Source organism: Scylla paramamosain, chromosome 1 (assembly GCF_035594125.1).
Source record: "Scylla paramamosain isolate STU-SP2022 chromosome 1, ASM3559412v1, whole genome shotgun sequence".
In the NCBI taxonomy this organism is placed as follows: domain Eukaryota; kingdom Metazoa; phylum Arthropoda; class Malacostraca; order Decapoda; family Portunidae; genus Scylla; species Scylla paramamosain.
The window spans coordinates 31979630-32004617 of record NC_087151.1 but is presented as its reverse complement, the minus strand read 5'-3'; the positions used below and the strand labels follow the sequence as shown (position 1 = coordinate 32004617).

General features: G+C 38.4%; 2 protein-coding genes across 14 annotated transcripts in view; one reads left to right on the top strand and one right to left on the bottom strand.

The window, feature by feature from the left end:
• Positions 1 to 3647: 3647 nt before the first annotated feature.
• LOC135104026 (succinate-semialdehyde dehydrogenase, mitochondrial-like) lies at positions 3648 to 9494 on the top strand. Of its 3 annotated transcripts, none has more exons than XM_064010894.1 (10): positions 3648 to 3732; positions 3978 to 4197; positions 4743 to 4873; positions 6143 to 6313; positions 7110 to 7226; positions 7321 to 7464; positions 7800 to 7943; positions 8109 to 8267; positions 8401 to 8623; positions 8712 to 9494. In XM_064010894.1, the coding sequence occupies exons 2-10, from the start codon at positions 4050 to 4052 to the stop codon at positions 8912 to 8914; spliced, it is 1440 nt and encodes a 479-aa protein (XP_063866964.1). In that variant the 5' UTR covers positions 3648 to 3732; positions 3978 to 4049; the 3' UTR covers positions 8915 to 9494. The 3 variants fall into 3 exon arrangements, with proteins under 3 accessions (XP_063866964.1, XP_063866972.1, XP_063866981.1); XM_064010902.1 differs by having other exon boundaries at positions 3665 to 3732; positions 3982 to 4197; XM_064010911.1 differs by having other exon boundaries at positions 3731 to 3825.
• Positions 9495 to 14186: 4692 nt separating this feature from the next.
• The window catches only part of LOC135103914 (ATP-binding cassette sub-family C member 5-like), a 106949-nt gene continuing 96147 nt past the window's right edge, over positions 14187 to 24988 (bottom strand). For 10 of the 11 annotated variants that reach the window (XM_064010848.1, XM_064010835.1, XM_064010834.1 and 7 more), the window contains 7 exons: positions 23777 to 23868; positions 22213 to 22397; positions 21691 to 21856; positions 20428 to 20611; positions 19813 to 20005; positions 18948 to 19060; positions 14187 to 16541 (listed from right to left, as the gene is read on the bottom strand). In XM_064010848.1, the coding sequence (XP_063866918.1) occupies positions 16394 to 16541; positions 18948 to 19060; positions 19813 to 20005; positions 20428 to 20611; positions 21691 to 21856; positions 22213 to 22397; positions 23777 to 23868 (1081 nt within the window). In that variant the 3' untranslated portion in view covers positions 14187 to 16393. Of the gene's footprint in view, positions 16542 to 18947; positions 19061 to 19812; positions 20006 to 20427; positions 20623 to 21690; positions 21857 to 22212; positions 22398 to 23776; positions 23869 to 24988 lie in introns of those variants that run through there. The other variant, XM_064010866.1, reaches the window with a different exon arrangement.

The following is a 24988-nucleotide window of genomic DNA, read 5'->3' as shown; positions in this document are numbered from 1 at the left end:
ATATATATATATATATATATATATATATATATATATATATATATATATATATATATATATATATATATATATATATATATATATATATATATATATATATAGAGAGAGAGAGAGAGAGAGAGAGAGAGAGAGAGAGAGAGAGAGAGAGAGAGAGAGAGAGAGAGAGAGAGAGAGAGAGAGAGAGAGAGAGTTTTAACAGTAGTTCCTCCTCCTCCTCTTCGTCCTCCTCGTCCTTCCATCTCATCATTAATGCACCTCCCTGTCTCTCCTCGCGGCCATCTCCACGACGCCTCAATGTAAACTTCATAACTCCTCCCGCCTTGGCACTTTGTTCCGCCGAGATGTTTGTCCTTATTCTTATTGTTCCGCCCAGCGTCCCCCGCCGCTGGCACCACCTCTCCGCGCTCGCCCCTTCATACTCCACTCCGGTTAGAAAAGAAGAAGAAAAAAAAAGTTCAGCCGTGTATCCTCTAATTTCTACTTGCACGCTCAGTTCCTTGCTTTATTTTTCAGTTTTAAGTCCGGTTTCCCAGGTTTATCAGGGCTAGGACGGTGCCTCCTAACGAAGGAATTTGGATGTGGCATTTAGGTGCCGTTACCTTAAGTGGATGCTCTTCCTATCCTCGGACCGTGGCTGGGATTCAAACCAGTGCGCTTGTGGACACCCCCAAAGCGCGCGTGGTCCCATTGTACCACAACGCCTCAATTTCTTAGTTAAAAATAATCAAGTGCAAAGGAACTAATAAGCAAACTCTCTCTCTCTCTCTCTCTCTCTCTCTCTCTCTCTCTCTCTCTCTCTCTCTCTCTCTCTCTCTCTCTCTCTAAGAAAAGAAAAATCCTTAGTTTCGGCGCTTTCCGGGCGTGGTGTGGCCTCCACGGTGAGGACTTGGTGGGGGACAGATTAGTACTGCAGCCAGCGTGAGAGGAGGCGCCGTACTCACTTCCCTCGCGAGCCGTCCTGCATCTCCGCGGGATAAAAACTCTGGTGTTTCTTTATCTTTTTTTTTTCTCCCCTTTCTACATCTAGCTCTCCTGTGCACTATTTGCATGAAGCCTGCTGCCTGGGTGCCACTAGAGTTTATAGCAGAGTTCCTGAGCTTTTATATATATATATATATATATATATATATATATATATATATATATATATATATATATATATATATATATATATATATATATATATATATATATATATATATATATATCTCTCTCTCTCTCTCTCCCTCTCTCTCTCTCTCTCTCTCTCTCTCTCTCTCTCTCTCTCTCTCTCTCTCTCTCTCTCTTACATGTTATCATTCAATTCGTTCAATAAACTTATGTCAACATGAAGTTAACAACAACAACAAACAACAAACAAACACACAAACAAACAAATAAACAACAACAACAACAACAACAACAATAACAGCAGCAAGTAAACAAACAAGCAAACAAATAACAGCAACAGCAATAACAGCAACAACAACAACAACAACAACAACAACAACAACAACAACAACAACAATCGCAGAAGGCACAGAAGAGACCCACGGAAGCAGGAGTGAGATCGGATGAGTAGGTCTTGGTAGGGTTCATATACAACACATACCTCCCTTCCCAGCAGCACGTAAACTTGCATCCCTGCCTGGCTCGCTGGGTCATGTGTTACCAGGACCTTACAGTGACTCCTTAAAACACCCCAGTCTAAACTTCAATGCTTGTTCTTTCTACCCTTGTTTTCTTTATCTAGTATTTACGTTCATTGTCTCTTTCTCTCTACGATATTAATCACCATGGTCCCTTAACGCATTAAGATTCTGCAAGGATCGATATTCGCAAGCGCTATGTTCTCCCGTAAGGAATGTTTTCAGAAGCAACAGAGATGATTTTGGTGTTCACAAGAGTATTTTTCCCCATTGATGATGGAAACTTATTGTTAAAATGCTTAACTATTACTAAACGCCATTGAAAATACCAGTATGTTCTATTAAAGCTGTAAAAACAAGACGAGTTAAGACGCTGTTCTTTTTTTTCCGTACTCTTATTTTCTTGACCAAGAATTTACGTTCATTAGCTCTCTTTCTATTATATTCATGTTCCCTCAGCGTATCCAGCTTCTGCAAGGATCCGTATTTGTAAACGCTTTGTTTTCTCGTAAGGAATATTTTCAGAAGCAACAGAAATTATTTTGGTATTCACGAAGGTATTTTTCCCCATTGATGATGCAGATTCGTTACTAAAATGTTAAACCATTACCAAACACCCTTGAAATATCGATATCTTTCACTAGAACTGTTAAAACAAAACGAGGTAAGACTCAAACATTTGAGAACACACTGATCTCGCTCTGCCCGGTCCCCCGTGACGGTGATCGTGGCGACTGACAGGCAGGTGATGCTGGAAGATTATTCATTTTATGCTCACTGTCATCTCGGTAGGAGGGGTCGACCAGAGAGAGAGAGAGAGAGAGGAGAGAGAGAGAGAGAGAGAGAGAGAGGAGAGAGAGAGAGAGAGAGGCTGGACAAATGGGGGAGGAAGAAGTGGATTTTATCTTAACATCTAACTTGATGATAAGAATCGAAGTCGAGTGTGGCATCCCTCTCTCTCTCTCTCTCTCTCTCTCTCTCTCTCTCTCTCTCTCTCTCTCTCTCTCTCTCTCTCTCTCTCTCTCTCTCTCTCTCTGTCTGTCTTTAAATAGCGGAGTTGGAAACACTACAAAATCTAAACGCTGAGGGCAACAGTAGAATACCTAAAAGATGAAAGCTAAGTTTGTTCCAGGGTGTGCTGATGCCTCTTTCTTAGTGGAATTTAAGACACAGATAGTAGTTATTTCACTGGGAAGTCGACAAGTATTAATGACATGCATGAAGATTTTATAAACTTCCTTTATCTTACTTAGGTAGTGTTGAAAATTCTATCTAATACATCAATAATATACGATCACTCTGGTTTACTGATTACTGGTGGAATCAAATCGCACACTCCACCGCCAATACAAGCTACAGATGAGATAATGTGATAAATTTATTTGTGTACATTGCTGGGTAGCTTGTGAAACGTGCCGAGCGTCACGCCGATGCCCAGTGCGCATCACTTGAGTCACAAGCTCGGCCAATCAGTTGGAGGCTGGAAACTTGTACCGGGAAAGAAATAAGAACTTACTTCACACTTACACAAGCACACTAATTGCTTCTTGTTTGTTTGCTTTATTTCCTTACCAAACTATAAAAGTTAAATAGATATTGGATAGATAAATGTTTTATTGACCACAAACATTACATGTATATAGTACAGGTATTTGTTAATGGTCCAAACATATGTAATACTTTGTAATAGTGTAGTGCTAAATCCCAAACAAAAGTGGTAGAAAGACACATTTGGTCTAAAACAACCACAGCAAAATACCTTGGTAAACTGAAGTATTAGATAAGAACACACCATAAAACGAAGAAAAATAAATAAATAAAACAACATTTGAAACTCCATTGTTAAAAGATTACCTACAAAAACACATTACTAAAAGAAAAAAAATAAATAATAAATAGAAATATATCTCTTCAAGAAACAAAAGAATTCAAGAAGCGATACTCAAACGATAGTTAACATGATTTAACAGATAATAAGGGTTGATAGCCCATCGAAACAGTCTTCACCATGACTTGTCTTTACTCTCCGCAGCCTTCGATGAGATAAGCAAGACCGGCTAACGGTTACCAGGGAACCTTCAGTCTCGTGGCGCCTTTCTGCGAGGTGAGTGAAGCGGCAGGTTGTGTTGATCTCTTGTCGCCTACATCTACGATACTGGGATATGCATTCACACCATTATGAAAATCACCACTTGCAGTATGACAAGGCTGGGACACTGTGTGACTTTCCATTGAAACGTATAACATCTATAGTATTCCATTAATTAATATACCTCAATTAGCTTATCGAAATGTAATAATTATTGTTCCTGAATCTACATAACATTATCGACTTATTTTGCCTTCAAGACAGCGTGAGAAAGACGAGGCTCAACTTCACCTGAGGGCACCAGAGTCACAGCGGTGAACCCCGACGGCAGCATGAGTGACGAGCTGATAACACGAGCGTTGGTGGGCGGTCAGTGGATCAACGGCAGAGGCGGCACCTTCCCCGTGACGGACCCTGCCACGGGCGACGAGATTGCCCGTGTAGCGGACTGCACTGCAGGGGAAGTGACGTCCGCAATCGGTAAGAGAAAGGCAGATGACGCTGCGGCGGATCACAACATTACTGTTGCCGCTAAACACTCGCCTCCTGTGTGTACGGCTTCAGTTTTTACACACACGCGTTAGCTTACACACACACACACACACACACACATACAAACAAACAAACAAACAACAACAACAACAACAACAACAACAACACAGAAAAGACGAGTTTCAGCTCGAAAGGAAATTAATCATTTGCTACCACTGAAGACATTTTAAAGATCAAGACATCTATCAGATATCATTGTGACGATGGCGTAACAAATGATCAGCAAGACAGTTGAGCATAGTGACTGAAAACTTTGATGTTGATGGTAAAAGTGCTGATGACTGGAGAAGGTGACAGATCGGGCAGGAGCAGAGCTGGGACAGTGGTGGTGATGACGGCAGTGGCGGTGCTAACGATATGTATTGTGGGTGACGATGACATTGATGATAGCAGTGAGTGGTAACAGTGGTGACAGTGGAGATCCTTCAGTTACATTACTAGTAAAGTTAACATATTTTCCGATACTGACACAGAGGCAGCGGCGGCAGCTTTCGAAGGGTGGCGGCTGCGCAGCACCAAGGAGCGCGCCGCAGTTCTCTTGAAGGTGCGGGACTGTCTGCTTCAGGAGAAGGACACCATCGCCACTGTGCTTAGCAGGGAAAATGTAGGTGCGAGCGTGCTCCCGTCATTGTGTGTGTTTATTTGTGTGTTTGTGTGTGTGTGTTTATGTAAGAGGGTCACTGGCCAAGGGAAACAAAACCGGAACATAAAACATAAGAACATAAGAAATAAGGGAAGCTGCAAGAAGCGATTAGGCTTACACGTGGCAGTCCATGTATGAAATATACCTATTTCCACCTATCATCCCCATCCATAAACCCGTCTAATCTTCTCTTAAAGCTCTCTAATGTCTTAGCACTAACAACATGATTACTGAGTCCGTTCCACTCATCTACCACTCTATTTAAGAACCAGTTTCTTCCTATCTCTTTCTTAAACCTAAATTTTTCAAGCTTGAACCCGTTATTTCTTGTTCTATCCTGGTTGCTGATCCTAAGAATTTTGCTTACATCCCCCTTGTTATAACTCTTATACCACTTCAAGACTTCTATCAAGTCCCCTCTTAACCTACGTCTCTCTAAAGAATGTAAATTTAACAGCTTCAATCTCGCCTCTTAAGGAATACTCCTCATCCCCTGTATCCTTTTAGTCATTCTCCTCTGTACTGATTCTAATAGACCTATATCTTTCCTGTAATGTGGGGACCAGAACTGCACAGCGTAGTCTAGATGAAGTCCGACCAGCGCCAAATATAACTTTAATATTACTTCGGGCCTTCTTTTAACACTCCTAAAAATTAATCCTAATACCCTATTTACCCTGTTTCTGGCTTCTGTGCATTGCTTTCCTAGACTGAGTTCAGAGCTAACTATAACGCCTAAATCTTTCTTTTACCCTGTACCTATCAGAGTTTCGTTGTTTATTCTGTACCTACTGTGTGGGTTCCTCTACCTACGCTAAATACTTTGCATTTGTTGATATTAAACTGCATTTGCCATCTGTCTGTCCATTCATTCATCTTATCTAAATCTGCCTGCAAGGCGATGGCATCCGATTCTGACCTAATTAATCTACCTATCTTTGTATCATCCGCAAATTTACTAACATCACTATTAATTCCACTATCCAAGTCATTGATATATATTAAAAACAACAATGGCCCTAATACTAGTCCCTGTGGCACACCCACAAGGTGTGAAGCTCGTAATATCCTTTCTTTAATACCAAATCATAATGATTTTCTTTAAATTTATGTACTGCTTTCACACACACACACAGAGAGAGAGAGAGAGAGAGAGAGAGAGAGAGAGAGAATTAAAAGTAACAGAATTCAACGCGCAAATTTTTCCTTATTGACCCTCCTCTTCCTCAGGGGAAACCGTTGGCCGAGGCTACAGGGGAGGTGGGATTCGCGGCATCCTTCTTTGAATGGTTTGCTGAGGAGGCTCGAAGGCATTACGGTGAAACCATTCCTAGCCCCTCCCCCTCCAAGCGGCTGGTCACCGTGAGGCAACCGGTCGGGGTGGCCGCCCTCATCACGCCAGTGAGTAAAGCTCAAAGCGATGGACACACGCCATCTCTTGACACACACACACACACACACACACACGCGCGCGCGCGCGCGCGTCTTCCTATCACCAGCACGCCCCGCCATCATTATGGGAGTTTTCCACTGTGATCCATTAGAGCCGTGGAAAGGATACACATGAACGACCTTCTCCCTCCTCAGGGTCAAGGGCGGAGGTCAGTGTGAAGATACGATGTTTGTTCCCCGAGTCACTTCTTGGCATCGTTCGCCATGCATCCTTGCACGACCATTATCTATTTTTTTATCTTCCAAAAGAACACTCTTTACAGCATTCATTTCCCAATCAATACAGAGAAACTCGTGTGTTTAAATAACTAATAATCTCATTATAAATTATATTAAGTCTTATTAATATCATGAAAAATGATGGCTTAGTGGCATGAGGCTGTTGTTCTTCATGTTTCTCTCAACGCGTAGTCACGCCACAAGTCTGCCTGCAAGTTTAGCAAAGCGGAAGGCAAGTTTTAGGCACTCGGACATGGCAGGATCAGAATACGTGTCCCAGCCAACACGAGTGCCATCGTCCTCCACTCATCGCCTCCTCTCCACCAAAATAATAAAGACACCAAAATCTTGCGCAATACCTGTAGAATTTTATACTTATAACAGCAGTGAGACAGACATCATTTCTGCATGAATTACAATTTACTCAAGGAAGTATACTGAGTCCACTCTTTAATTACATGCAGGGTTTTCGTCTGCATTCTCATGATAAAAGCACATTAAAATTCAACTATTCTCTTCCAATCAGTGGAACTTTCCCATCGGCATGATTGGGCGCAAAGTGGCCGCCGCCCTGGCTGCTGGCTGCACTTGTGTCGTCAAGCCTGCTGAGGACACGCCACTCACTGCCCTCCTCTTCGCCAAGGTAACGTCTGCCGCCCGCTCACTATTCCAGAGTCGACAAATTGCACCTTTATGAAATCCTTCAGTATGCTTCAAACGTGGCTCTCTTCTTGCAGATATGTGAACGTGCGGGGGTGCCTGCTGGGGTGGTGAACGTGGTACCATGCTCCAGAGAGAGGGTGGAGGAGGTGGGGGCGGCTCTGTGTGCCTCTCCCCGCGTGCAGGTGCTCTCTTTCACTGGTTCCACAGCTGTTGGCCAGGTGATTAAACATTTTCGTGTACCTGCAGGTGTTACTTTCTTACGGATAGTGCAAGGTGTATGTCAGATTGTATATTAAAAGGTTAACATATACGTTATTCATCATGTAAAATAAATCAGTAATTGTATTCATATACGTAAGCAATTTACATGAAAATTTGAGACATGAACCAGAGAGAGAGAGAGAGAGAGAGAGAAAGGGGGGGATTCTGTTCTTTGGCAAATAACAATAAATATGTACACAAGGGTAGTGGAAAACGGTGAGTCTCAAATGGATATTCGTAACAGCTGTAGTCAGATCGGTACACTGCATTCCTTTCTCTTCTTTCCTAACAGTGGCTATACTCCCGCTGCGGCCCGACAGTGAAGAAGCTTGCCCTGGAACTTGGAGGTGATGCCCCTTTCATTGTGTTCCCGTCTGCTGACCTTACTCGAGCCGTAGAGGGAGCGATGGCCTCCAAATTCCGCAACACTGGTCAGGTAATTTTTTTTTTTTTTTTTTTTTTTACTATCGACTGCAGCACACAAATTGTACATTGACAATATTTTCTAAGAGATTACCATGGCGCTATACTCTTAACTTAAAATACTTGTATTCTGTTTCACAATTCAAGAGAGTAAAAAAATCGAATGTTCTTGCCCCAGACCTGCGTCACGGCCAACCGCATCTTTGTGCACGAGTCCATTCATGATGAGTTTGTGTCTCGTTTCGCCTCCGCGATGGACGCCGAGCTGAAGGTGGGCCGTGGCCTGGAGAAAGGCATCAACCAGGGACCCATCATCAACCAGCGACAGTTCGACCGCGTCAGTAGGAATGATTAGGTTTACAAATAGAATTACAATAGTCAGACAGATACCAAGTGTTCTCATGATTTGGTAATAAACTTCGTGGGGTTGTGAGCACAGTAAAGTGATTAATTAATTTTGTTCGGGGCAGCTCGTGAAGATTGTTAAAGACTCTGTGTCAGCCGGAGCCAAGACGGTGCGAGGAGGGCTTTCTCTAGGCGGCCTCTTCTACGCCCCAACACTCCTAACTGGGGTCAAGATGGACATGCCAGTAGCGACTCAGGAGATCTTCGGCCCCGTCGCTGCCATCATCCCGTTCCAGAACGAGGAGGAGGTGATCAGGCTTGCAAACACAACAGATAAGGGACTGGCAGGTGCGTCCATTTAAAAACGCCCTACTATATCAATGACTCGAGCGCTGCATGATTAGGTAATGACGCTGCTCTTTCTTTTCTTTCACAGGTTATTTCTATTCCAACGATGTGAGTCAAGTGTGGAGGGTGGCGGAGGCTCTGGATGTGGGCATGGTGGGCGTGAACGAGGCAATGGTGTCTTCGTGTGAGGCGCCCTTCGGGGGCTTCAAACAGTCGGGACTGGGCAAGGAGGGGTCGAGATACGGCCTGGACGAGTTCGCACATCTCAAATACATCTGTTTCGGTATATAGGCGGAACAGCTCGCGGTTATTCGCATTACCAAGACCCCAGTTCTTTACAATCTAAGTACTAAGTGACAAGTGTCTACTTCGTGATGCGACTACCGCTGCAGGTACAGGTGCATGCTGCTCGGTTATCCACTTCATCTGCTTCCTTGCCTTCCAACTCGGGACTGACACTTAAAAGATGGCAGTGATTCCACCTTCCTCATTCACTTCCCCACACACAATATGACGCCACTTCCCTATCCCTGGAACAGCAGGGGGGGGAGTGAGAGGAGAGTAAACTCCTTCCTTGGATAAGCAGCACCAGCCAATGGCATGGTGGTCATCATATCTCCAAGCACTGTCTCTTCGGCTTTTGTTGCGTAAAGCGCTGAAAGGACGCAGTCAAGGACTTCAAGAGTTTGAGCCATTGAGGGTTACACATCTCTCGTTTGGAAATAAAATATCGGCGCACAGCACAATTACCAAAACATTTTATTCGACGCACCATTACCTACCATGATTATGTAAATAATCTAAGCACTAATAAGTGTTCCCGCGTCTCGCATCCAGGACATTCATAAATTAATAAAATTCATGTGATTTACTAATTTCCTTTCACGCTGCAACCCTGACGGTAGGAGCAGAAGCTAGCAATCCTGCCCTCAGGTGTGTGTGTGTGTGTGTGTGTGTGTGTGTGTAATTCACTAGATCGCAGTGCGTCACACACACATATACACGGTTGCTAGTTCTCTGTTCCTGGCAGTTACAGGGACACCGTTCTCTGCTCATGTATCGTGTCCACTCTCTATTGGATAAACAGGACCTGCAGTGTGAAAGAAGAGAAATAACTAAATCAGGAAACAATAACTCTCCATTGTAGTGTTTCTCATTAAAGTAAATAGTGTGTGTGTGTGTGTGTGTGTGCTTCAAGCTAACACTGACATCTACGCCACCCATGAGGGATAACTATGATAAAAAATAAATAAATAAATAAATAAAAAAAAATAATATATATATATATAATATATATATATATATATATATATATATATATATATATATATATATATATATATATATATATATATATATATATATATATATATATATATATATATATATATATATATATATAATAACAATGATAATTATAATAAAATAATGATGATGATGATGGTAATAATAATAGTAATAATAATAATAATAATAATAATAATAATAACAATAATAATAATAATAATAATAATAATAACGACAACAATAATAATAATAATAATAATAATAATAATAATAATAATAATAATAATAACAATAATAATGTCATTATTGTTCCCACTATTATTCATAAAGTTATTTTTGGTATAGTAACAATAACAATAACAACAGTAGTAGTAGCAGTAGTAGTAACATTGTTGTTAATAATGGTGATATCTATGTACACACCAGAACAATATCCCCAGAACAGTAGCTATGCCTCTTAGTAAAAATAAAGTAAAGGAGGTAGAGGTGATTCACAGCTCCAGGTCAACGTCCCTGCAGAGGAAGCAGCGCTGTGGTGAGGATAAGGTAAGGAGGTACACACAAACATTGGGGGAAGGAGGCAGGGTGCAAAGCCTTTATGTCAGCTTACTGAGTTTAGCTAATGACTACTATAATTACTGTGTGTAGAGCGATTTATTATTCACTTGCTGATAAAGGCCAAATTGCATTTTTGGATTTCAAGTTGAAGTTTATCACTCACAAATGAACTGCTGCATCATTAATAATTGAAATATGCCTACTGCTATCATAAATAAGCTACTTATAAACTGATGACCAAATGTATCACACACTAATGGAAAGTAAAGATAATGACATTAAAAACTAGGAGATAATCAATCATCACCCATGTTAAAAACAGTTCAGTGAGACAATGCGACTCACCAAAACAACTTTTAGTGCAAAGTGGTGCAGAAACTTATCTCAAGCAAAATTAAACATTTTGACAATATGAATCACCATAAGATGATAATTCATTAACAGAAATCAATCATATGAAACACATATTGTGCATCTAAATATTGCACATGAAAACATCAAGCTACCACCCAAACTATTTGTTAAAAGCACATTAATTTGAAGTCCTATTTAGTCAAACACAAATATCTAGAGAAAGTAAAGTTGCTTGAACATTCATCTTAAACAATCAGTTAAATTAACTTACCATCAAATGTAAAGTTGGAAGATTTTTCAGGGGAAGCCTGAGGCTAAGGATCATAAGTTCTTTCCTTTCCACTTTTGTTTTAATAAATATATCCATACTCTAAAGCGCAGACAATTAAGGAATTTTGAGAAGTGAAAGCTCACTGAACCTTGAAGCACCTTGAGAACACATTTCATCCTTAGAAGGTACTATGTGTGTACATGAGTTCTTAAATTCATGGATGGCTTGGAGGGCATTCACTGGATGTGATGTCATACAGGACTACAGGCAGTCTTAACACTTATTCAATACTTGGGATGATAAAATCAATAAGTTCAAACATGTGCTGATTATTAAACTGTGAAAATATAACTTTCTTTACAAAACACTGTAGGGCTAGGTACAACCACTGGTAACATCACAACAAAGTTTTTCATTGATATGCAACATATCTGGAATTATGAAATAATCTTCACCTTGTGCTTTTAAGAGAGAAAAACAAAAAAAGTAAATAAAAAAGCATAACATCATATTCCTGAATCAAATGACCTTCCTACACTATGTAACTATATATTCTATTCAATAAATAACAAATTATCCATGAAAAAGAATCACTGATTTAAATCATGATTTTTTTTATTTTGATCAGTTATAATAATCCTCATTCTGAGAAAGAGAAAGGTGTTATCCCACCTATACTTTTACTAAGTGACTCCACAAGAATGCTTAGTTAAAAGGAGAGAGAGAGAGAGAGAGAGAGAGAGAGAGAGAGAGAGAGAGAGAGAGAGAGAGAGAGAGGAGAGAGAGAGAGGAGAGAGAGAGAGAGAGAGAGAGAGGAGAGAGAGAGAGAGAGAGAGAGAGAGAGAGAGAGAGAGAGAGAGAGAGAGAGAGAGAGAGAGAGAGAGGGTAGTATTTTGTGATGCCTTGCATCAAGCCTTATTATCATCTCCTGCTTCACCACATGTTACATCTCTTCTCAAATCCCACTACCCAAATCTTAACTGTGACTTGTTCCTGCTACTTACCAGGATCAGGATTTATACTATTAAGTTACTATTGTATACAACAAAAAAAATAAATAAATAAATAAGTAAATAAATAAATACATAAAACAATAAATAAATAAATAAACAATTTTTGAAGTTATCAAAAACTATCTATCAAAGCAATGGACCTAAAAGAAGCAAGAGACCACAACATATGCTGCAAGAGGATATTAAACAAAACCTAGTGATAATGAAGAGCTTAAGCAACTCTGACACCATTTTGAAGGGAATACATAAGAAAGGGGACCAGCCAGACATTAAAACATCTTTCTGATGATCAGCAGGTCCTCCAGGTTTATATGAGAAAAACTGTATGAAAAGAAAGAAAACACTTAATGGCACAAGGAAACCAATATCATGGATCAGAAAATCTTGAAAAAAAAATCAAAACTTTAACAAGCCATATCTCAAAACAAGATCTCTTTAATTTTGAAAATAGTCTCAGCAATTTTGGAATTGGTTTCAATGTAACAAAGACTTGGTAATATCAAGAATTGTGTTTTACATTAAAGAGCAATAGTGTCAAATTTAATCACAAAGAAATTTTTTTTAACATTTTTGGGAAATTAAGAAAAAATTACTTAGAATCAATAACTGATGAAAGAAACAAGAACTTAAGAATATTTTTAGTAAATATTAAGACTTGCTTGTCCTTTCATGCATATGAAGCACATAAATGTGATAAAAGCTGTAGGAGGAGATAGATTTTAAATATACAGTGGAGTGGGGGAACCAGCAGAATTGGCTAAAGTGTAGGAGAGAACAGGGACTCTTACAGTGGCCATGGATGAAATCAGGATAACAGTGAAAACAGCATGCTGTTTTTACCATAACTTTATCGGTTGAATTTACCATGATCAAAGAAACAGCAGAGTTTTTGGCAACACGCGGCAACTCTACAGAGTATTAGCAGCTCTCTGTCACAACAGCCCAGTCAGGCAAACCACAAGCTTCACACAGGAAGTTGTGCTGGCTCTTTCTCTCTCTCCCCTCTCCTGCACAGTTTCAAATGCTTCAATATGTGCACCTGTATGCCTCAACCAGTTGACACTTGTCCGTAGTGAAGAAGACACGAATTGTCACACTCAGTGAAGGTGTGTCTCTAGCTGAGATAGGGCAATATCTACACATCCAAAAACACTGCATCCATATGGGTAAAGCATGGTACAGGTGGAGACTGGGAATCAAATTTGAAGAGGAAATTGGGATCAGGGAAGAAATGTAAGACATCCAGACACACAGGCAAGCTGCTGTGAAAAATTGTGATGGCAAGGCCTTCCATCACCACCAGGGAAATCAAGAGCAAGAACCATGAATAGCTGAAAGATATATCTATCCATACAATTCAGGAATTACTGAAGGACCACCTTGGACCCCCAGCACGTTGTGCAGCACAAAAACCAATGCTGAATGCCCACATGATTAGCATTTGCAAGGAATTATAAAGACTGGACTACTAGAAACTGGGAACATGTGGTATTTTCCAACAAAATCTGTTTTCATGTCATCAGGTCAGTTGGTTGGAAAGTGCAGCGATCAATTACATTGAAGTGTTAAGGGAGAACCTGCTGCCACCTCATCAAGATCTGAAGATGACAGTCTTTATGCAGGATGCCACAGGAGCAAGATCATGGATTTCTTTGCTGAAAATGGCATTCAAGTCTTGGATTGGCCTGGCAACTCAGCAGACCTCAGTCCTATTGAAAATGTATGGGCATACATGAAGAGGCACCTGCAGACCATCAGTAAACCCTGTTCCCATGCTGAAAGAAGCTATCAAGAAAAATCTGGTCCATTGAACTTCATAGAATATTTTCATATTCTTGTTCAATCTATGCCCCAAAGACTTGAGAAACAATGGTAATATGTCTAAATAGTGAATAAAAGAGACAAGATGCACAAAACATTGTTTGATTCCATCTTTCTTTGATCAAAATAGCAAAAATATTGATCGTCCTAATTTCATCTGTGGACACTGTACATAGTTATCTTTGATGCAAGTTTTGCATCCAAGTTCATAATGAAGGATTTTAAAAATGTGCCAGCCACTCGACTAAAGTGCGAAAAAGTTTAGTAAAATAATATATTTGGAATTATATTACAAGCTTTCATTATTTTCTTTGGTCTGGTACTTAGCAATACATCAATTTTTCTCTGGATGAGTTTTCTGCAAATAACATTAACAACAAAAGCTTTAAGCTATCTCCAACACTTGTGGACAATTTCTGTCATGATGAATTCTCTGTGTCTCAGCTAAACAATACAAGTCATGTGTATCTGCCAGGGTTTAAGTATAGCACCACTTCTCCCTTCAGGGAATTTTGAGTGAAGGGATCATTGCTTTTTCCCTTAAATTGTCACTATCATTTTCCACTTTCTGCATTTTCTCTGAAAATAATGCAAGTCATACCCAACTTCTGTCACATGACAGTAACAGAACTCTAAGAGTTTGATATTCACTTTCTATTTGCAATTAGATAAATATCAACAGGTATCATCTACCTAGCTATCTGTCTATACATCTATCTGTCTACCTATGATACCTGTTCCTACAAACTGAACTCTTCCCCAGGAGAGCATTTTGAAAGGGTTTCACAGGCACTGGAGGCAGCAGGTGCTACCTCACAAAAGGAAAGCTTAGTAATACATAAGAAGCCCAGGAAATCATGCTGTAATTATGTTACCTAAAATCAGTGCTTCATGTCCCAAAACCAAAGCCAGTAGTTTCCACACCAGTTATCAAAAGTGGGCTGCGGCAAATTCCTCCATTGCCCACACCAGACCATAGCACGGTCCAAAACAAAGGACTTATCTCAAGTGAAACCAATATAGACAAACCTCCCCAAGAATCCCAGACAAGAAGACAGTCTGTATAAACACAGCTATTAATAGATTTACAATAGGGCTCTAAATTATTATGTTGTCAAAATATTCCCTTCTCAACAGCAACAATAGAAGCTCAAGGGTACTGTTGCAACTTACAAGTAATGGACCTCAGCTACCTGGTTAATGACTGGACCAGCAATCCTTTTTTTTGTAGTAGTGCCCAATTTTTCTGATTTCAATTTATGAGGTAATTTCAGTTCATGAAGTGATCAGGTAACTGTTATCATGTCTCTTGTAAATACTACATCTAGCTTTTGGTACATAAGATAAAAATATCAAATACAATATATAATAAAAAACTATCATATAGAGCCATTTAAAGATGAAAATGGAATTACTTAACTCATACTACACTCAACTCTTGAAACAACAGATTAATGTAGATTTCAGTGTCTGTTCTTTGCAAATGTCCATTTTCTGCAAAAAGGGTTACATACATTGAGAAAATAACTTTGTGACACTTTCTTCACTATATGACAGGTTAGCAGTAAATACTTAAAAAATGTAGGACTACAAAACACAGGCTTCCATTCTGAGTCATTCACATAACTCTGTGGCAGCACTGCTTGAGTTGGGAGTAGGCTGGCTGGTGTCATGCTTGTCAGCACTAGCTAGCTGGCAAGTTGCAAAGAAGTGGATTCTGTCTCCATTTTCATGTGCTTGTAATGAACACCTTTGCTACTCTTAGAGGTATCTACATAATAAATAGCAGCATAATTTTTTTCAGCTTTTCTTCACTTTGCTTGATATTGCTCCTTGTCTGCTTCTTGATCCCATACCTCTCATAGAACTTTTCCACTGTCACTTCAGATTCCATTTTTTTTCAGTAATTCCAGTTTCTGTATGACATACAGAAACTGGAATTACTCCCTCTTCTCAACTTTCCTAGCTCTAGTATCTATTGTAAGGCATGCTTTAAACAAAAAGTGAGCACCAATAACAAGACAACAGTTGCTGAACAAAAAGGTGTGTAAACAGTGAATGACGAGCCTAAACAGATTGGGAGCTCAAGTTGCCTGAGTGCTGGTCTTGCACTTCCACCTGTCAGATGATTCTTGCAGAGTGGACATTTATTCAAGTAGTTTGGAAATATTTTACAACATAGATTTTGCTCACTGCTTCAAAAATCCATTGTTTAGAGATTTGTTATTTCAACAGATGAGTGTATATCATTCCCAAATCTTTTTTTTTTTTTTTGCATTATTTACCTAAAACCTAATACAACTTTAAAGTTTTGGAAAGTATAGTGAGTATCTTTTATGAGAATTATCAAAGCTCAACTTCAATACTTGTATATGTAATCCTACAGAATATCTTCTTCTGATAGTAAGTTCACAGGCAAAGCATAAGTAGTGCTAAAAGCTATCATGAAAGAATAACAATTACAGTCTATGAAATAAAGGATGCTTTTGATTTAGCAACCATCTTTGAAAACATAGAAGAATTATTTGCAAGAAGTGCTCTAGGTGTGTCAAACTCCATCACCTTTCCATCATCCAACACCATCACTCGTGAACACAACATCACTGTGTTGAGTCTGAAAGAGAAAATATGATGTATTACTACTCACATAAAGGTGATTCTATGTACACTTGAATATAAATTTCTCAGTTGTGCAAGCAAGATTCTCATTTTCTAATAAGTTTTGAGTTTGCCATACAAGAGATCACTGTACAAGCACTGCTTAATAATCCAACTAGTTGTATTGCACATACACATAGGATATATGTGGAGTGTAAGAAATAATATTTTTTATTTTATTTTTTATTTATTTATTTAGTTTTTATGTAAGGACACTGGCCTAGGGCAACAAAAAATCCAATAAAAAAAAGTCCATTGAGATGCCAGTCCCAGAACAGGGTCCAAAGCAGTAAAAAATTGAAGGGTAAGTGTCTTGAGACTTCCCTCTTGAAGGAATTCAAGTCATAGGAAGGTGGAAATACAAAAGCAGGCAGGGAGTTCCAGAGTTTACCAGAGAAAGGGAAGAATGATTGAGAATACTGGTTAATTCTTGCACTAGAGAGGTGGACAGAACAGAGGTGAGACAAAGAAAGTCTTGTGCTGCAAGGCCGTGGGAGAAGGGGAGGCACGCAGTTAGCAAGATCAGAAGAGCAGTTAGCATGAAAATAGCAGTAGAAGATAGCTAGAGATGCAACAATGCAGCAAAGAGAGGCTGAAGAGTCAGTTAGAGGAGATGAGTTGATGAGACAAAAAGCTTTTGATTCCACCCTGTCTAGAAGAGTGGTATGAGTGGAACCCTCCCAGACATGTGAAGCATACTTCATACATGGACAGATAAGGCCCTTGTATAGAGTTAGCGGCGGGGGGGGGGATTGAGAAAAACTGGCGGAGACGTCTCAGAACACCTAACTTCACAGAAGCTGTTTTAGCTAGAGATGAGATGTGAAGTTTCCGGTTTAGATTATAAGTAAAGGACAGACTGAGGATGTTCAGTGTAGAAGAGGGGGACAGTTGAGTGTCATTGAACAAGAGGGGATAGTTGTCTGGAAGGCTGTGTCGAGTTGATAGATGGAGGAATTGAATTTTTGAGGCACTGAACAATATCAAGTTTGCTCTGCTCCAATCATAAATTTTAGAAAGATCAGAAGTCAGGTGTTCTGTAGGTTCCCTGCATGAAATGTTTACTTCCTGAAGGGTTGGACATCTATGAAAAGATGTGGAAAAGTGCAGGGTGGTATCATTAGCATAGGAGTGGATAAGACAAGAAGTTTAGTTTAGGTCATTGATGAATAATAGGAAGAGAGTGGGTGACAGGACGGAACCCTGAGGAACACCATTGTTAATAGATTTAGGAGAACTGTGACCGCAGCAATAGAACAGTCAGAAAGGAAACTTGAGATGAAGTTACAGAGAGAAGGATAGAAGCCATAGGAGGGTAGTTTGGAAATCAAGGCTTTGTGCCAGACTCTATCAGAAGCTTTTGATATGTCCAAGGCAACAGGAAAAGTTTTATCAAAATCTCTAAAAGAGGATGACCAAGACTTAGTAAGGAAAGCCAGGAAGTCACCTGTAGAGTGGCCTTGACGAAACCTATACTGGCAATCAGATTGAAGTTTGTGAAGTGATAGATGTTTAAGAGTCTTCCTGTTGAGGATAGATTCAAAAACTTTAGATAGACAGGAAATTGAAGCAATAGGACAGTAGTATGAGGGATTAGAACAATCACCCTTTTTAGGAACAGGCAAGCTTCCAGTAAGAAGGAAAGGTAGATGTTGACAGAGAGTTGAAAGAGTTTGACTAGGCAAGGTACAAGCACAGAGGCACAGTTTCAAAGAACAATAGGAGGGACTCCATCAGATCCTTAAGCCTTCCAAGAGTTAAGGCCAGCAAAAGCATGGAAAACATCATTGTGAAGAATTTTAATAGGTAGCACGAAATAGTCAGAGGGTGGAGGAGAGGAAAGAACAAACCCTGAATCATCCAAGGTAGAATTTTTAGCAAAGGTTTAAGTGAAGAGTTCAGCTTTAGAGAAAGATGTGATAGCAGTGGTGCCATATGGTTGAAATAAAGGAGGGAAAGAGGAATGACAGTTTTGGAGCATATAAACGTGAATAGAACATAAAAACATGAGAAATAAGGAAAGCTGCAAGAAGCGACCAGGCTTACATGTGGCAGTCCCTGTATGAAATACACCTACCTATTTCTACCTATCATCCCCATCCATAAACCCATCTAATCTTCTCTTGAAGCTCCCTAATGTCTTAGCACTAACATGATTACTGAGTCCGTTCCACTCATCTACCACTCTATTTGAGAACCAATTTCTTCCTATCTCCTATGAGAGTGAAACTATAATATATAAAAGGATGAGATTATCATAGAGAAGTTAGTGTAGGAGACTTTGGCCATGAATTTAAGAAAATTTTAAGGACCAAACATCAGAGTAATCAGAGCAGATAATAAGATAAGTGTGATGATTTACCTATGTGCAATTGTGATCATGGTGCATGATTTAAATGCATTCTTCAGAGTCTTCTGAATCTTGATATCAGTTTCTGCATCTATTGCAGCAGTAGCTTCATCAAGAAACAATATCTGAAATACAAAAATACTTAGTGTGTCAAGATTTCACAAGTTATCAAAAAAAAAAGTCACTATGTCAAGGGGAATTAATAAATCAATGTAAATACATATAATTGTATGGAAACTAACACAGGAAACTTCAAAACCAACTTTCAATGAAGACAGAGATAAAACTGGCAGCTAATAAGGGATTCAATGACTGTACTGAATTCAACTCAATGAAAATTATGCATGCAAAATCCACAAGTGTTTGATAGCTAACTTGAGAGAGAGAGAGAGAGAGAGAGAGAGAGAGAGAGAGAGAGAGAGAGAGAGAGAGAGAGAGAGAGAGAGAGAGAGAGAGAGAGAGAGAGAGAGAGAGAGAGAGAGAGAGAGAGAGAGAGAGAGAGAGAGAGAGAGAGAGAGAGAGAGAGAGAAAGTAGAGAAATTTTCTGTATTTCCAATAAGGAAAATAATTTATAAGAATTTATGCATTATCATTCAGTGCAGTATGGTAACTGACTTTCTCTAAGCCACCATAATCAATCACTTACCAATATCAATCGATTAGTCACTCTCAAGATATTGCTAAAGTTTTCATTCTCATATTTAATTGCTCTCATTAATGCTATAATTTTGTATAAGTAAATTCCAGGTTTACATAAGTCAGCATTTGTCACCTGATAGTAATTCACAGGATTATAGTTTTTATGCATTTTGTCAGTCTTATAAATTTTTTAAATTTTTTGTTTATATTTACTACCATTCTACATTAAAAAATTTACCTTGGAATTTCTCAGAAGTACCCTTGCCATGCAAAGCAATTGGCGCTCTCCAACTGAAAAGTTTTCCCCATTTTCCACAACACAGGAAGACAATCCCAAGTCAAGGCAACTGATCCGATCCTTCATGTACGTCTGCTCCAGTGCTGACCATATTTCCTCATCTGAATGGCTTTCAAATGGATCTAAGTTGTACCTGTTAAAGAAAATTTTGAGGAAGAATTATTTTCAACTATGGAATAATAACTTCACTGAGTTTTCTTTTTACATGTAATGTAAAATCCAGTTAATGAAGTTTGCATGGGAGCAAACTCATGCCAAATTATTAGATATGGTATTACATGTACAGTGATCCCCATGGATTTGAAAGACCATCTTTTGAAAGACATGGTGACATGAACTGTCACCTCTATATCAGGTATACGAATCTATGCATGAAATACATGTGCTTGCCTGAGTCCAATCCTTCAAAATTGACATACAATGATGTCATATAGCTTCCCTGTAGCTCAAGAAAAAAAACATTTTCAAGAAAGCTATCTTCTCTTCAAGTAATAATTCTCAATGCCTACAAACCTATTTCTTTAAATACTGAACAATTCAATGTTACAGCCTCACCTGACTGTCCCAATGAAAAGTACCGGATCCTGAGGAATGATAGAGAGTCGAGAACGAAGATCCTCCAGTCCTAATGTTGATATGTCAATGCCATCAATTCGGATGGAGCCTGCTGTTAGTTCAACCAGCCTGAAGAGAGCTGTTCCTAAGGAGGATTTACCGGAGCCTGTCCTCCCAACTACACCTGTAACAAACCTTGAGTATAAAAGCTGATTATTATAACTGATGATAAGTGACTGTCAAATCTTTTAGTCAGTAATTAGAGGCATAGTGAAAACTAAGAACTTATAATATAGAGTAATGCTACACAAAATGATATGGAGAGTGAAACTGATAGCACTAGTAATAAAATAAGTAGTAGATATGGTGGTACTGGTGGTGGTGGTGGTGGTAGTGGTGGTACTGGTGGTGGTGGTGCTGTCGGTAGTAGTAGTAGTAGTAGTAGTAGTAGTAGTAGTAGTAGTAGTAGTAGTAGTAGTAGTAGTAGTAGTAGTAGTAGTAAAAAAAAACTATCCAAAGTGGGATGAAGACATAAGGCCAGTGTTTAACAGGAAAAATAAAGAAAACTATAATGCAAATAACATATCTGAACATATAAGAGTGGAGCACACTGAAGTGATATGGAGATAATCAGAAAATCTAATAAGAGTAGAGAAAATCTCTGGATGCAAGATAATGATGGAGATGATCAGAAAATCTAACAACAGTAGAGAAAATCTCTGGATGCAAGATAATGATATAGATGTACATGAATTTTTAGTGAGTCAATGAAGACCATAGATTTTACAAAACAATAGTCAGGTAACAATGCAGGCTGTGTGCAAGCTTTTTGTATTTTCTGTGGTTTATTTCCTATACATAGAATAATTCTTGTTGCCTGACACACTGGATATATTTTCTATACATACAAAGTTTATAGTTTACAAATATAAACTGAAAAATTTCAGGAATTAAAATTATCTAGAAATGAATGCATAAAGAATGCAAGCATTCACAAATATTTGACACCAATAATTACAGTTCTTAATCTCAAACATATTTATCAACATTCAAATCGCAGTAAGTTGCTTCTTGAAATATGAAAAAAGGGAGTGAAACAGAAGATTAGTTAGAAGAGAAATATGACAGGAATGAGAGTCACATAGTACAGAATAGGAAAAGTATTTTAGGAAGTTATATACTGACCAGCACTTAAATGAAAAACTCTTCAGAAGAAAAGAGCACATTTAATATAATAAAGATAATATAGATGTAACTACAAACCAATTTTTTCCATGGAGTCAATGTGAAAAGAGATGCCCTTTAGAACAAGAGGTGTTTCTGGCCGGTACTTCAACTGCACTTTCTTATAACTAATGCGTCCATATTTAGGCCACAGAGGATCTGCACGCTTGGACTCTGTGATGGACGATGCTTCAGACACTAGGACCTGAGGAAACAAATCCAGAATACTGTATCACACAAAAGTACTTGATAAGTGGAGTATATCCAATCTGAGTGGTGTCAAACAAGTCACCTTAAAATTCCTTCAAGTGCAGTGGGTACTTGCTTGTATCCATATGCAATTTAGTGCTCTCCCATTTTCTCCCCTTCTCAAGTACTTTAACGATGTTGTTCCATTGGAGACACTGCCTTTCTCATGAAACCATGGCACCTATTATACTTAAAAAAATGCTTATAACTTCATTGACACACTTTCTTAAGACGAACAAAGCATTAAAGGAACAGCACTATACATTACCTTATTTGCTGTCCTTCCTAATATCATACAAATATCACAATTACCTTTGAACAATTGTCAAGTCGCTGGACTGAAGTGAATCTTGCCTCAGTTTCAGTGCTGAGTCTTACAGTATACTGAAAAATACCACTGAGCTGTGTTGCATATGCCAAGGCCAGGCCTGCAAATGAGGGATCCACTACCCCTCGAAGAAACAATGCTAGCATTGCTGTGCTAGAGGTCACGCATACTGAAAATGAGACATAACCTAATTTAAAATAAAAAAAAAAGATTCTTACTAAAAAAGAAATTATTTCTATTCTACGTGGAAATTAACGAATTTAATAAATCCTTGCAAGAACTATTCATAAAGATTGTAATCTATTGTATGGAAGCCTCACAAAATGTATTAATATCTGTAAAATATTTTCAATTTATTTATTGTGATGTATAAGTGATTTTGTATGTTTTCCTTTATGTTCTGATATGAATGCAATAGTAGCCCTGTGTTCCACAGAGAAAAGGATGCTATCCTAAAATCACAAGAATGTCTGATATCTTTAGCATCTTAAGAGCACATAATGTATCCAGATATGGAGCTTCCATAAAACTATTATTTCAAGGCAGGCATAACTAACTAAAAATCACTTAAGCCTTACTGATCATCTTGGTCTAATTGATAACATGCTGAACTCATATTTGTGATGAGTGTCCTGTCATATTTGATCACTGGCAATTGCCTTTCATGGCCAATTTATCTTCAGGTAAATTTTTCAGTATTTCCATGATGATCCAAAAAGGAAGACATCATATTATTGCCAGATAAGCAAGGTAGAGGCTACCAGCAGTGAAATTATAAACTAGCCACCCTTTGATTACAATTTTGTGAATCACTATTTAGTCGCTTTAAGAATTTAATCCTTAAAGGCACACCACAGCTCTACAGAGCCTTCATGGATGCAGAAAATTTAGTAAATTAGCATGAAACTCACAAAATATTCCTGAACACAACAAAACTTCTAGTGTATTGAGACAGAACCCTGAAACAGATGTTATGGTTTTCAAGTACATACATCTTAAGAACTGTACATCAAGTATGCTGTTACATGGAAATTGTCTACTTTGTACTGAACTCTGGAAAATCTTGGAGCTGCAAAAGACTCCCTCTAGTCTAAGCACTGTTATACCATTTCCAATGTTGTAACTCTCGGCACCAGGAACAAAATCTGCAGTACTGAATCTTCTGGATGTAATGAAATTTAAAAAGAGAAAACTACTGACACTAATGCAGTTATAACCATGAGGAATGGCAAACAGTTTATAGTTAAATACTGTAATACAATGATTTTGTGTTTGCTATCAAAACACTCTCATCAGTCACCATTCAATAGCTAGTATCATATCATATAAAGAATGAGATCTTGCTATGGTACAAGATTGTCAAAAATATGCTCTTATTTAGAAATGATCAGTTAAGTTAATAGACTGTATGCTATCACTATCAACTATATGAAATAAATTAGTTCACTGCATATCCATCTTATGTAGAGCACAATGCTTACAAAAATTAAGGCATTTATATTTTAGCAAAAATCAGTGCAATACCAATATAAATTAGAGACAGCTTACATGCCAGCAAATCCAGCCTAACTGCCAACCATCGCATTGCACAATTGAAGAGGTAAATGGCACAACTGTTTTCATCAAAGAAGACTGAAAACCTGCAAAATAGTAAAGTAAAATATTACCAACTATGAACAAATAATGACCTATAAATTAGGAAGTACTTTGAGACATACTTATCCTGCTCTCTTAACTTAAGCTTGAAAATCAGTTTCCATTCAATGCAGAGAACATTTTCCTAATAAACAAATCATGCTGTACAACTTCAAATCATTAGACCTCCATTCTGCTGATTTCACATTTAATAAGAAAAATATATTGGTGTTATATTGCCAGTCTGTATGAAGAAACGTGAAAATGTGTGGGTTTTCAAAATGAGTTAGATTGCTCAACATGTTCACTGTCTGTATTCTTATATGTGACCACAGAACAGCAATAGTGTCTATTTTCTTGAACTTTCTACGTTAAAGTTTCAAGGCAAAATAAACTGAAATAAATTTATGGTGAAGAGGGAAATTATCTTAACTGTAAAAGCTGAAAAGAATTTTTTTCCTAATATGTTGTCTGTACATCAAAACTCATATCTGGCATCAGGTATGTGATGCTAAAAAACTTATGTTTAATTGCATCATGATATAAAACTTTTCTCACATAGATGAATAAAAAGAATTAATTAACTACTTGATATGGAGTTGATACACCTGAAATGGCACAGCAGACAATGGCGACATGCATACTGTGCCATCACTGCCTGCTATAATAGCAACTTATTTAAACCACAAATTACATGATATAATCATGTGCTAATTCAAAAGTTAATTATATCTTTATTCACTTTTACAAAAACATATGCAGTAATTCAAGACATGTCTGCAATCTAAGTAAGTGGCTACAGTAGTATGTGTTGGTGATAGTCACTTAACATGCACTGGAAACATAGTAATAGGGAGGCTTCATAAAAGAATCTAGGTAAATTTCTCAAAATCAATTCCTTGAAATCAATTGATCGAAAAAAAAAAATCTCAAACTATCAACTGCTCAACAGTAAATTGCTCAAAATCAATTATTTAACATCCCAGAACAGGAATGGTTGAATACTGTCTACCATCTAGATGCAACCATAGACGTGCTCCTTTGTTTAAACATGAAATGTGGAACTGTTTTGATAATGTTGTTGAGGAAATGGCAAAAACAAACAATGCAATTGAAGGGTGGCAC

Coding starts and splice junctions, on each gene's coding strand:
- LOC135104026 (XM_064010894.1), top strand. CDS start 4,050: ATGAGTGACGAGCTGATAACACGAGCGTTGGTGGGCGGTCAGTGGATC. Junction 4,874..6,142: donor CTGTGCTTAGCAGGGAAAAT/GTAGGTGCGAGC, acceptor CCTCTTCCTCAG/GGGAAACCGTTGGCCGAGGC. Junction 6,314..7,109: donor TGGCCGCCCTCATCACGCCA/GTGAGTAAAGCT, acceptor TCTTCCAATCAG/TGGAACTTTCCCATCGGCAT.